Here is a 13,156-nt window from a genome sequence, read left to right as displayed (position 1 = left end):
AATAAATATCCTGTAGAAGTATGCCATGATATCCAAAACTTCCCCATTCATCAGGGACTGAAATGAGCCTGCAGGTTTAATTATTCAGGTTTGAGGGCTTGATGCATATTTGGTGAGAAATGAGAGTATTTTTAGTATTCTGCTCTCTCATGTCCAGACGTCTGTGGAGAAATAAAGCTCCAGGATCCGTTTCCATGGAGGCAGCCTGGACTAGGTGTTCAAGATGAAGATAGAAGGAGAAGCCAGGAAACATGGGGTCTGTTCCTAGCAGTGTTCCTCAAGGATACAGGGCAAGTTACCTGATCTTTCAGGGCCTCTGATTATTTATAAGGTTTTTTTTAAGCACATACTTTGTGCCAGACACTGTAGTTAGCACTGGGGTGGATAAAAGCAAATCAGGGTGGACACAGTCCGTGTCCCACATGGGGCTCTCAGTCTTAGCCCCATTTTACAGATTAGGTAACTGAGTCACAGAGAAGTGAAGTGACTTTGCCAGGTCACACAGCAGCCAAGTGGTGGAGCCGGGATTAGAATGCAGGTCCTTACAACTCCCAGGCCCGTGATTTATTCCCTGGGCCGTGCTGCTTTTCTGATGTCTCAATGACTCTAGGCTGCGAGCTGATGATTTGGAAGGTAAAGGAGCTTTGAGATCTGCAGTGAAAAGAACTGTGGGAGGAGTAATAATGTGGGTAGGTATGTGGGTGAAGATGAGGTGGAATTGGACAGGATGGGGTCTTACTTGGCAAGATTTGGCTGACTGTGGTGGTGATTCTCCCAGAACTAGCAGATCACCCACCACCTGTCATCCCTTGCCTTTCTGCATTTCTTGACAGATCTGGGGGCGCCATTTGACGATTTTGGTAAAACCCTTCCTTGCTGAATTAAGGGCAGGGAGCCTGGGGTAAGAAGATGCTCAGTTTAAAGAAGGAGATGAGATTCAAATGGAGAGGTTTTCAGACAGAGAAAATGGGCCAAGTATCTTACTTTCATTCATTCATTCAATCCTACTGAATGCTTACTTGTTCAAAGCACTGTATTAAGCACTTGGGAGAGTATAATGTAACAATTCACTCATAACAGTCATATGTATTGAGAACTTACTCTGTGCAGAGCACTGTACTAAACACTTGGGAGAATACACTTATAGCAATAAGCAGACACATTCCCTGCCCACAATGAGTTAAAAGTCTAGAGGGGGAGACAGAAATTAATACAACTAAATAAATAAATCACAGATATGTACATAAGTGTTGTGGGGCTGGAAGGGGGGAAGAATAAAGGGAGCAAGTCAGGGTGAGGCAGAAGGGAGTGGGAGAAGAGGAAATGAGGGGCTTCATCAGGGAAGGCCTCTTGGAGGAGATGTACCTTCAATAAGACTTTGAAGAGGCAGAGAGTAGTTGTCTGTTGGATATGAGGAGGGAGGATGTTGGCTGTCTGGGAAAGCACTGTATGTGCTGCTACATACAGTGAGGGCAGAAACGAAATACAAATTATTTTCCACTCTTATCTGGCCCAAGAGCAGACTCCAAGTTATCCTCCCCCATCAAACGGGAAAGTTCAAGCATCAAGAAAGCATCCTTCTTCAAATGTTTTAGGACTTTAAATGTCATCCTAACTCTAACTCCCTCTCTTTTGTGCTTGTTCTTTTTTTAAAATTGTATTTGTTAAGCCCTTTCTTTGTGCCAGGCTTATACTAAGCGTTGGGCTAGATATAAGCTAATCAGGTTGGACACAGTCCATGTCCCACTTGGGGCTCACAGTGTTAATCCCCATTTTATAGACTAGGTAACTGAGGCACAGAGCAGTGAAGTGACTTGCCCAAGGTCACACGGCAAACAAATGACAGAGCCGGGATTAGAACCAAGGTCCTTCTGATTCCCAGGCCCGTGCTCTCTCCACGAGAACATGCTGCTTTTCTATCAACTTCCCTTTATATTCTTCCAGCTTTTTCAGGGAAAAAATGCTCATTTCATTTCACTTCCTTCACATCTTTGGTGGAAAGAAAAGGACAGGATTTTTAAAAGCATTATTCATTCATTCAGTCATATTTTCTGAGCACTTACTCTGTGCAAAGCACTGTAGTAAGCTCTTGGGAGAGCTCAATACAACAACAAAAAGACACAGTCTCTCCCCACAGTGAGCCACAGTCTAGAGGATTATGTAGGCTGGTACATTTTGGGTACTTAAATTGCAAGGCGGAGTAAAGATCTTTCAGTCCTACCTCAACAACACTCAAAGGGCTAGAGAGATTGATATAAAGGAGGGAGAGATTGGGGACAAAGAGAAAATGGCAGGAGCCCACGACTACATGAAGTATCACTTGGTCCAACAGAGCTAGTCAGTTAAGTCAGATCAGAGAGCTGAGTAAAAGAACAGACATGTGAGGACAGGGTAACTATCCACTCTGTCTCCCAAGTTCATTATCCGTCACTCTTATCTCTCATTCTTACCCATATATCCATTCTCTCACTAAATCCTGTCAGTTCTAACTTGTATAACCACTAAAATCCATCCTTTTCTTTCTATCCGCACTGTTACTTTGTTGATCCAAGCACTTTCCTTAGCCCGCCTTGATTACTGCATCAGCCTCTAAACTCATCTCTCTGCCTCCTGTCTCTCCCCACTCCAGTCCTTACTTCACTCTACTGTCTACATCAATAAAAAATAAAAAATGTTGTCTCTGTCTCCCCACTCCTAAGAACCTCCAGTGGTTGCCCATCCATCTCCACATCAAACCTAAACTCCTTACTCTTGGCTTCAAAGCAGTCAGCTTGCTCACCCTCCTACCTCACCTCACTAATTTCCTACAACTCAGCTCAGACTGCACATTTTACCCTTCGAACACCAGGCTACTTAATGTACTGCAATCTCATCTGCCTCATCACCTACCCTTTGCCCATATCTTCCTTCTGTTATGGAACTCTCTCCCCCTTTCTATTTGACAGACACCACTATCCAACCTCAAAGCCCTATTAAAATCTCATTTCCTACAAGAGGTCTTTCCTGACTAATCCCTCACCTCCCCTTCCCCCCTCCTCTATGTGGTCTATACACTTGGATATGTACCCTTTAAGTACTTGATATTCATCCCACCCTTTCCCCCCCAGCACATATGTACATATCTGTAATTTATTTTGTCTGTCTCCCCCTTTAGACTTTAAGCAAGTTGTGGACAGGGAAAGTATCTACAAACTCTGTTGTCCTCTCCCAAGTGCTTAGTACAGTGCTCTGCCTACAGTAAATATTCAATAAATACCATTAAAGATGATTTATATAGGGCAGGGACTCTATCTGTTACCGATTTGTACATTCCAAGCGCTTAGTACAATGCTCTGCACATAGTAAATGTTCAATAAATACTATTAAGTAAATAAATAAAAATAAAATATGCAATGAATACCATTGATTGATTGAAAGCTGATGGATCACTATAGTTTATCACACCTTCCTGAACCTAAGGGGGTATCTGCTTAATGCATTTTGAAAAAGACAAGAAATATTTCAAGTGGAACAAAATTTGAGGAGAATCTGAGAGAGAAAAGTATACATGCTCATTTATCAAATTGGGAAAATAATAATAATAATGACAAAAATGGTAGAATTTTTCAAGCATTTATGATGGGCCAAACACTATACTAAATGCTGGAGTAATTACAAAAACATAATCAAGTTGGACACAACCTTGGTCCCACATGCAGCTCACAGTTTAAGTCAGAGGGAGAGCAGGTATTGCAGATGAGGAAACTGAGGAACAGCAAACTTAAGTGACTTGCTCAAGGTCACACAGTAAATTAGTGCCAGAGATGGGATTAGGACCTGGACCCTGTGACTCCCAAGCCTGTGTTCTTTCCATTAATATAGCATTTTCCACGAGGGAGAGATAAAGGTAATCATGATAATAACTGTGGTATTTGTTAAGCGCTTACTATGTGCTAAGCACTGTACTAAGTGCTGGGGTAGATACAAGACATTGAGGTCATACACAGTCCCTGTCCCAAATAAGGCTCACAGTCTTCATCCCCATTTTACAGATGAGGTAACTGATACACAGATAATAAGTGACTTGCCTAAGGTCACACAGCAGACAAGTGGCGGAATTGGAATTGGAACCCAGGTCCTCTGAGTCCTCATCTGTAAAATTGGGATTAAGGCTATGAGCCCCTTGTAGGACAGGGACTGTGTCCAACCTGACAACCATGTATCTACCCCAGCGCTTAGTATGGTCACATGTAAATGCTTAAATACTGTAAAAAAAAAAAACCTGGTTCAAATTAGACTTTTTTAATCCTGTTAGATCTTGGGTCAGTATGATGTTGGAGTCTATCTAATGGTTGCCTTACAGGTGGACAGGAGGCAAAATTAGCTATTAAAACAAAGCTCAACTGTTTGATTTGCCAATGTTAGAAACAGCATGGCTCTGCCTCATTTATTTTGTGGTTTTCCTTCTGGGCCGGTGGTGATAGTTCAGAAGGCTGGTGGAAGGACTGATGAAAACTTGGTAGTAGGAGGAAAAGAGATGTAAAGGTCATGCTTTTATTGATTCTCAAGTGTGCTGATTCTAGTGACATGCCCTATATGACATCTTTATTTGTGGTTCTGAGACTTAGACATTGAGGTTGTCGACTTAATCTACGTGGTAGCAATATGGTTTTCATAAGCAGAGAGGCCTAGTGGATAGAGCATGGACCTGTGAGTCTAATTGCAACTCTGCCACTTGTCTGCTGTGTGACCTTGGGCGAGCACTTAACTTCTCTGTGCTTCAGTTACCTCATCTGTAAAATGGGGATTAAGACTGTGAGCCCCATGTGGGACAGACACTGTACCCAATCTGATTAGTTTGTATCTACCCCAGCATTTCTACAATGACTGGCATATAGTAAGCCCTTAAAAATTTCCATAAAACAAAAAAATTCTCAATATTCTATGTGTCTGTCTTCTCTCCTCTTAACCTGCGAGTCTCTCATGGAAAAGGGACTGTGTATGAATTGTTTATTTTATCTTTACCCTAATCCTAACCCTAGCTTGGCACATGCTCAGTAAATAATGAGCCCGCTGTGGGCAGGGATTGTCTCACTTTATTGCTGAATTTTACTTTCCAAATGCTTAGTACAGTGCTCTGCACACAGTAAGCTCTCAATAAATACGATTGAATGAATGAATAATTATTATTATTTATAATTTATAAATTTATTATATTTAAATGATTTAAATTATATATAATTTATAAATTTATAATTATAAATATTATAAGTGCTTGGAATGTACAGTTCGGCAACAGATAGAGACAATCCCTGCCCAACAACAGGCTCGCAGTCTAAGTGATAATATTATGAGAGCCTTCACTTTCCACCTCTTCCCTTTAATATGATTTGCATGTATCTTAATTCATTTTATTTTTAAAAAAATTCTTAGTAGAAAATAGCATGGGGAAACTTTCTCCAAGCATTCTAGAAATGTTTTAGAGTACCTAGAGCCAGGTACTCACAAGGAAGGAATGACATAATGCTTTTCTGGGTGAAAGGAAAAGTGGAATGACAATTATTTTCCAGAAGGCATAGGAATCCCATGTTCATCCAAATAATGTGGCTGTTTTCTGACTCATGAAAAGGACCTTTGCTTTCATTTAATTCCTTTTGTCTTTTCTATAGTAATTTTCAGCATCAGTAATATCCTTCTCATTCATTTAGTTGCTAGTGTCTAATCCTGGCTCTGCCACTTGTCAGCTGTGTGACTGTGGGCAAGTCACTAAACTTCTCTGTGCCTCAGTTACCTCATCTAATCTGAAGATTAAGATTGTGAGCCTCACGTGGGACAACCTGATGACCCTGTATCTACCCCAGAGCTTAGAATAGTGCTCTGCACATAGTAAGCGCTTAACAAATACTAACATTATTATTATCATTATTATTATTATTATTATTAAGAAGAGGAACAAGGGCATCTTTTGAGAAGCACAATGGCCTAGAAGAGGAACAAGGGCATCTTTTGAGAAGCACAATGGCCTAGTAGAAAAAGCATGGACCTTGGTGTCAGGGGACCTGGGTTCTAATCCCAGCTCTGCCACTTGCCTGCTGTGTGAACTTGGGCAACTCACTTAATTTCTCTGTGCCACAGTTTCTTCTTCGGTAAAACATGGATTTAAAGACTGTTCTTTGTTCATAGACACAGATTCCCATATCAGATAAGGACTATGTCTGATATGCTTATATCTATCCTAGTGCTAAGAACGGTGCTTGGGATGTAATGTTTAATAAATACCACGATTATTATATTTACTTTATTTTTATATATCCAATATCTACCTACCCCAAACTCTATAAAGGACATCTTTATTGAAAAAAATATTGAAGTTCCTTTTTCATTATTCCCTCCGTAGGTACAAAGGATTTAAAGGCAACTGTTCCATCTCTTTCATCGATCAGTTTAAGACGCTTCATCAGTGTAACAAATATTGTGAAATGTTAGGGTTGAAATCACTTCAAGCCAATCACCAGAAACAAAGGAAGCCAACCAGCGGGAGAAACAAAGCTCAGCCAAATACTTCCACTGTTAAGAAAACTATGGGTGTGGTACAAGAAGACAAGAAAACATAGACTGTTGTTTGAAGTTGTCTGCTAACAATGAATATGCCTTGTGAGAATGTGGGGTGGGAGGGGGGAGGACTGGAGAGGAAGAGAGAAAAAGAGATTGAGAGAGAGAGAGGGAGAGCAAAAGGTGGGGAGAGAGAGAGAGAGTCTGAACTTTTTGTGTTTAAATGTGACTAGAATAAGGTGTTTGTACTTGGAAATGCTTCTAAAACATGACTCTCTGTATTCTGGAAAGTAAGAAGAAATTGGAACCCGGGACTTCGGTCATAGGGAGAACAAATTGAATGGTAGAGGGCAAAGAGAGCATTGTCCCTGTATAAATATTTAAAAAACAACTCACGTGATTGTATATTTGTGTATTTGCACACTGTTGTGTCATCTAGGCCTTGGCGTGAAGTGGGAGACTCCTACCATATCATGCCTAACTTCTAGATTTTTACACCAGTGATGTTATGGCACTCAGCTGCTATGTAAACTTGAAATAGGAACTCTTCCTTTGTATTAAAGTTTTGCACTAGTGGTGAATTCTGGCATTTCATGCTGAAGACAGGTTAAGATAATTAGGACCTTTTTCATAATTATTTAAACAGTTATGAAGTTGAGACACATAGTTGTACTGTACTGTTTAATAAAAGTCCTACTTCAACAGAAGTGAGTCGTATGCACATTATGGTCATTAGAGCCACCTGTTACATGGAATTTGAAACATTAACCAAATGCTCTAAGAGCACTGCCCCCACATTATAGAAAATTTTCTCTTTAAGCGCCCTAATCCCCTAAATTTGAGGTTTGCCTATTTTTACTTAGATTTTTATCCTCTGGAGGCCACGAATCATGAAGGGCTGATATTTTCTGGTTGGCATAATAGTCAGCAGCCACGTACAAAGTCTAAATCTGGAGGTCTGGTCCTTTCTGAGTTTTTATGAGGATCAAAACACACTTATTATTATGTTATTTGTTAAGCACTTCCTATGTGGCAAACATGTTCTAAACCCTGGGGTAGATACAAGTTAGTTGAGTCACACACAGTCCCTGTCCCACTTCTAAATTCAGCTTTAAGGAGTAACCTGTAGGAAGGACCTTGATGATAATCCCAAATCCAATTTAGACTGGATTCAGGCTTCCACCAGCTAGGGCTACATACAATTGTTTGGGGGGGAGGAAAGAGGAGGATACAGTGAACAGGCAGAGATGGGACAGAGATTAGACAGGGTGGAAAGGGGGAAATAAGGAGAGGAAAAGGAAAAGGTACAGAGAAGAAAAAGAGACAAAAAGGACAAAGTAAAATACCAACATTATTATTACAATGAGAGGGAAAAGGGAGAAAGACAAATGAGGTAAAAAGAAAATGAGGTAAAGGGAAAAGTGGTGTGAGAATGGGGGGCTTGAAAAATGGGGAAGAGAGGAACAGGAAAAACAGATGAAACAAAAATACTACAGACGGGGACGTTGGACTTTCTCAACCTCAGTGCAGTACTTAACATACACTAAGTGCACAATCAGTCAATCAATCGTTGGCATTTATTGAGTGCTTACTACGTGCGAGCACGATACTAAGCACTTGGGAAAGTACCATACAACAAAATTAGCAGTTTCCCTGCCCATAACAAATTTACAGTCTAGAGAGGGAGACAGACATTCATATGAATAAATACCATTGATTGATTGACATCCTTGGGACTTCACAACATGGGGAGTCTATGAGGTGGTTTGTGAGCCTCAGTGGGGTACAGCAGTGGATGGACACTCACAGCAGGTCTGCCCTCCATCCAGCAGATGCTTCTTCTCATCCTGCAACAAACAAACCTCAACCAACTCAAAACAAAATGTGGGCAGAGGAGGTGACAGTGCAGGTCACTTCTGTCCAGTAGTAATAGTAGAATAGTATTTGTCAGATATCCACTGGGTGCAGTGCACTGCACTGAATCTTGGAAAATAAGTCTATAGATGAGAACTATGCAGTTAGATGTTTCCTACCCACAAGGAGCCCACACTCTAGGAGAGGAGACACATACAAAACTTTTAATATAGATTAGTCAAAATAAATGATTGAATGTATTTACAGAAGTGTTGAGGATAGGCATAAATAATTCTCCACTTAAACAGCACAGCCTAGTGGAAAGAACCTGGGCCTGGGAATCAGGGGATCAGGGTTCTAATCCTGTCTCTATCACTTACCTATTTTGGACCTTGGGCCAATCACTTACATTCTTTGAGTTTCAGTTTCCTCATCTGTAAAATGAGGATTTTTTTAAAAAGACATTTGTTAAACACTTACTATGTACCAGGCATTGTTCTAAGTGCTGGGGTGGATAGAAGCAAATAGGGTTGGACACAGTACCTATCCCACATGGGGCTCACAATCTTAATACCCATTTTATAGCTGAGGTAGCTGAGTCACAAAGAGGTTAAGTGACTTGCCCATGTTCACACTGCAGACAAGTGACGAAGGCAGGATTAGAACTCAGGTTCATCTACCTCCCAGGCATATGCTCTATCCACTAGGCCACACTGTGTCACAAGATTAAAGACCTGTTCTCTCTCCTACTTAGACTGTGAAGCCCATGTGGGACAGGAGCTCTGTCCAAGCTCTGTCCAATCTGATTATCTTGTATCTACCATGATGCTTAGTCCAGTGATTGGTAAATAGAAGCTTTTAATTGGATTCACAATTACCATTGATATCTGATGTTTGCCAAGGCTGCTTCAAGCAGAGAATTATGGAGGAGGGAGATAGGGTTACTTTCCATTCCACTTTTTGATTATCATTCTTCCCAGGAATTCTGGGTGTAGTAGTCATAGTAATAGAGCATTTTCTTCCCCACGTATTGTATCCTTACATCAAAACCAATGTTACATGGAGGGAATACTTCCCATGGCTTTTGTAAAGCATAGGATGAAACCTAATCCCTTGCCTTTTCCTGGAAAGGTATCCCAGGTCTGTTCTTATAATTAGTCAAGTTAGTGTGGCAAGTCTGGCTGGGAAAAAGCAATTTGCTAATAACTAGGACTTGTTCTCTATGTCATTCACTAAACAGGAATTGTGAGCATCGATGTGGCCTGTTTTATGTCTAAGGGAGAGGAGAGAGGCTTTCAGGGGTAAATATGTTTGGCTTCCAAAGGAATTCCAAACTCCACTTTTGGAATTAATTTCCATATGTATTTAGATTCAGTCCTGAAAAGCCTTCTCCGTGGATTCAGGAATTGGGCTGGGGGCTTGGCGGGAGAGGTTGGAGAGAGGGGGTATGTGCCATGCTGAAATGTCTCTGCATTCAATCCACTGAATTCCTCTATATGCAAACTTCTATTAAGACCAATTAGCCAAATTAAAAGGCTCCCCCTCCCCATGCCTAACATGTCTAGACATTTTAGCCAAGGGGCTAGAAAGGCAATGAAGCAGGTGGTCCGCAACTACAGTTATCCTGGTTGAGGTCATTAAGTATTGCTGCTGCTGTTGCTATATAAGCACTGGAACACACACTCACACACACACACACACACACACACACACACACACACACACACACACACTCCTATTACTGACCTCACCAACCCACCTCCTCTGTTAAAAAAAGGGTCAAGGACAAATCTATTTTCTTTGGTAATCCAGGGAAAGATAGCTCCTGAATTTGTACAGATGGGGTCTGATCACCTTTGACCAATGGACAGAGTGGCAGTCCAGGCCTGCCACCCACGAGGAACACACCACAGCGAACAGGGAGACCTTAAGATCCATCCTTCCATTCAACCCATCCATCCATCCATCCCATTCAAGCCCTCTCATCCTCTTCCAGTGCTGCCTGAGACAAAAATAGGACCCAGAAGTGTCAGAGAGGGAAAAGGGTACCCAGTGACAGGAGGATTTACAGCTTTAGGAGGGCAGAAGTATAAAATTGGCCTTTGGAAGGGTCCCAGGGGCAGGGAGAAAGGAAATGGTAGATCAAAGAATGTTAAACACAACAAGAGGGCAAGCACAAAGGCAGCATGAGAAGCAGCATGGCATCGTGGATAGAGCTGACCTCGGAGTCAGAAGGTCATGGGTTCCAATCTCGGCTCCGCCAACTGTCTGCTGTGAGATGTCGGCCCGCCACCTAAAACTCAACATGAGCAAGACTGAGCTCCTCATCTTCCCTCACAAGCCCGGTCCTCTCCCAGACTTCCCTATCACCGTGGATGGCACAACCATCCTTCTGTCTCTCGGGCCCGCAATCTTGGTGTCATCTTTGACTCGTCTCTCTTGTTCACCCCACACATCCTATCCGTTACCAAGACCTGCCGGTTTCACCTTTACAATATCTCCAAGATCCGCCCTTTCCTCTCCACCCAGATGGCTACCTTACTGCTACGGGCTCTCGTTATATCCCGGCTAGACTACTGTGTTAGCCTTCTCTCTGATCTCCCTTCCTCCTCTCTCGCCCCACTCCAGTCTATTCTTCACTCCGCTGCCCGGCTCATCTTCCTGCAGAAATGATCTGGGCATGTCACTCCCCTTCTTAAACACCTCCAGTGGTTGCCTATCAACCTCCGCTCCAAACAAAAACTCCTCACTCTAGGCTTAAAGGCTCTCCATCACCTTGCCCCTTCCTACGTCTCCTCCCTTCTCTCTTTCCACCGCCCACCCTGCACGCTCCACTCCTCCGCCGCCCACCTCCTCACCGTCCCTCGGTCTCGTCTATCCCGCCGTCGACCCCTGGGCCACGTCCTCCCGTGGTCCTGGAATGCCCTCCCTCCTTACCTCAGACAATCTAATTCTCTTCCCCTCTTCAAATCCCTACTTAAAACTCACCTCCTCCAAGAGGCCTTCCCAGACTGAGCTCCCCCCTTTTTCCCTCTGCTCCCTCTACCCCCCCTTCACCTCTCCGCAGCTAAACCCTCTTCTCCCCCCTTCCCTCTCCTCCTCCCCCCTCCCATCCCGCCCCCTCAGCACTGTATTTGTCCGCTCGACTGTATGTATCTTTACCACCCTATTTATTTTGTTTATTTTGTTTAATGACATGTACATCACCCTGATTCTATTTAGTTGCCATTGTTTTTATGAGATGTTCTTCCCCTTGACTCTATTTATTGCCATTGTTCTTGTCTGCCTGTCTCCCCCATTTAGACTATAAGCCCATCAAACGGCAGGGATTGTCTCTATCTGTTGCCAACTTGTTCATTCCAAGCGCTTAGTACAGTGTTCTGCACATAGTAAGCGCTCAATAAATACTATTGGATGAATGAATGAATGAGACCTGGGGCAAGTCACATCACTTCTTGGTGTCTCAGTTATCTCATTTGTAAAATGGGGATTGAGACTGTATCTGTCTCCAGTCCCTTCTCCCCATTTATACTCTTAGATTGTGAGTCCCACAGAGGAAACGGACTATGTTTAATTCCCAACTGCGTATTTTCTCTCAGAGATTAGGGTAGTGTTCTGCGCACAGTAAGTGCTTAATAAATACTATTACCACTACCACTTCCTGTGAATGCTAATATAAATCCTAAATTACCCGGTGAGCTTTTATTATCATATAGTTACCCATGTAAGCTCATTGTGGGTAGGGAGGGTGACTGTTTATTGTGATTGCTTATTGTGGGCAGGGAATGTGACTGTGAATTATTACAGAGCTCTGCACACAGTAAGTGCTCAATAAATATGACTGAATAAATGAATTGTGCATTCACTAATTCTTTTGGTGGATGCTTCATGGCAGGAAAGGGCAAATGACCTACCCAAGTGTCTGACATGCTGTCATGGCACTGGGAGAGTTCCATTCATTTCACATATTTATTAGAGAAAGCAGAAGCATTACATTCCAGCAACAAGGTTGGGGCCCATGTGGGTTACAGCTGTCCCCAGGAACTTCCCAGCCAGGTAACACTGACAACATCATTTTCATGTAAAGTATCAGATAGATCAAGCCATTGAGCTTCTGGTACAAACCCTTCCTTGTTTCCTGGCATTTTAAATATCCATCTTCAAAGGAAGATTGTTTTGTTCAAAATGTAGCAGCTGGTTGATTTTCAGAAGAGATTTCAAGGAGAAAAATCTCAAGATACTCTCCTTTGGTTTCTCACAAAATCTTTGATTCCCAATCCCTATCTCTAGGCTCCCTTTCCAATTGATCCCCACCTGTTAAGAGATCAAACCAGGCCCAGATTTATGATATTGTCAATTAATTTTCTTCCGAGATAGAAGCTTTTCTCCCCCTTGAAGTCTCCCCAAATTAGCTTAGCATCTGACTTTTAGACAGCTTGGGGGAATTGGCAATGAGCTGTCTGACATTCAGCTAATCAATGTAGAACCAAGATGCAGTTCACATTCTGGAAATGATTAGTGTTTACAAGGGTAAGAATAAGTTGGATGTTTTGTCATCTGCCTGATCAGCCCAATAGCGAGACATTGCTGAAAATCCAACTGCTATCCCTTCATTGATCTTTGAAAACAGTGGGGCATGAATGCAGAGTGCTGTATTAGAGAAGGACATTATTTAAAAGCTAAAAAATCCATATATTCATTGCAGATACTGCAACATAGTAAATATGCTTCGGTGCCTGATTTTAAAGTAGGACAAGATGTTATTGATTTT

The 13,156-nt window shown here is 42.2% G+C and overlaps 1 protein-coding gene across 1 annotated transcript in view; it reads left to right on the top strand.

Annotated features, from left to right (window-relative positions):
• Positions 1-7,238, top strand: part of ALPK2 (alpha kinase 2) — a 134,760-nt gene extending 127,522 nt beyond the window's left edge. The window contains exon 13 of the mRNA XM_007659803.2: positions 6,377-7,238. Within this exon, the coding sequence (XP_007657993.2) occupies positions 6,377-6,593 (217 nt within the window). The 3' untranslated portion in view covers positions 6,594-7,238. The remainder of the gene's footprint in view (positions 1-6,376) is intronic.
• The last annotated feature ends 5,918 nt before the right edge of the window (positions 7,239-13,156 follow it).

The sequence above is a fragment of the Ornithorhynchus anatinus genome, chromosome 3, assembly GCF_004115215.2.
Source record: "Ornithorhynchus anatinus isolate Pmale09 chromosome 3, mOrnAna1.pri.v4, whole genome shotgun sequence".
In the NCBI taxonomy this organism is placed as follows: Eukaryota; Metazoa; Chordata; class Mammalia; order Monotremata; family Ornithorhynchidae; genus Ornithorhynchus; species Ornithorhynchus anatinus.
The sequence above is the reverse complement of the archived record's forward strand: the minus strand, read 5'-3'. Positions and strand labels throughout refer to the sequence as shown.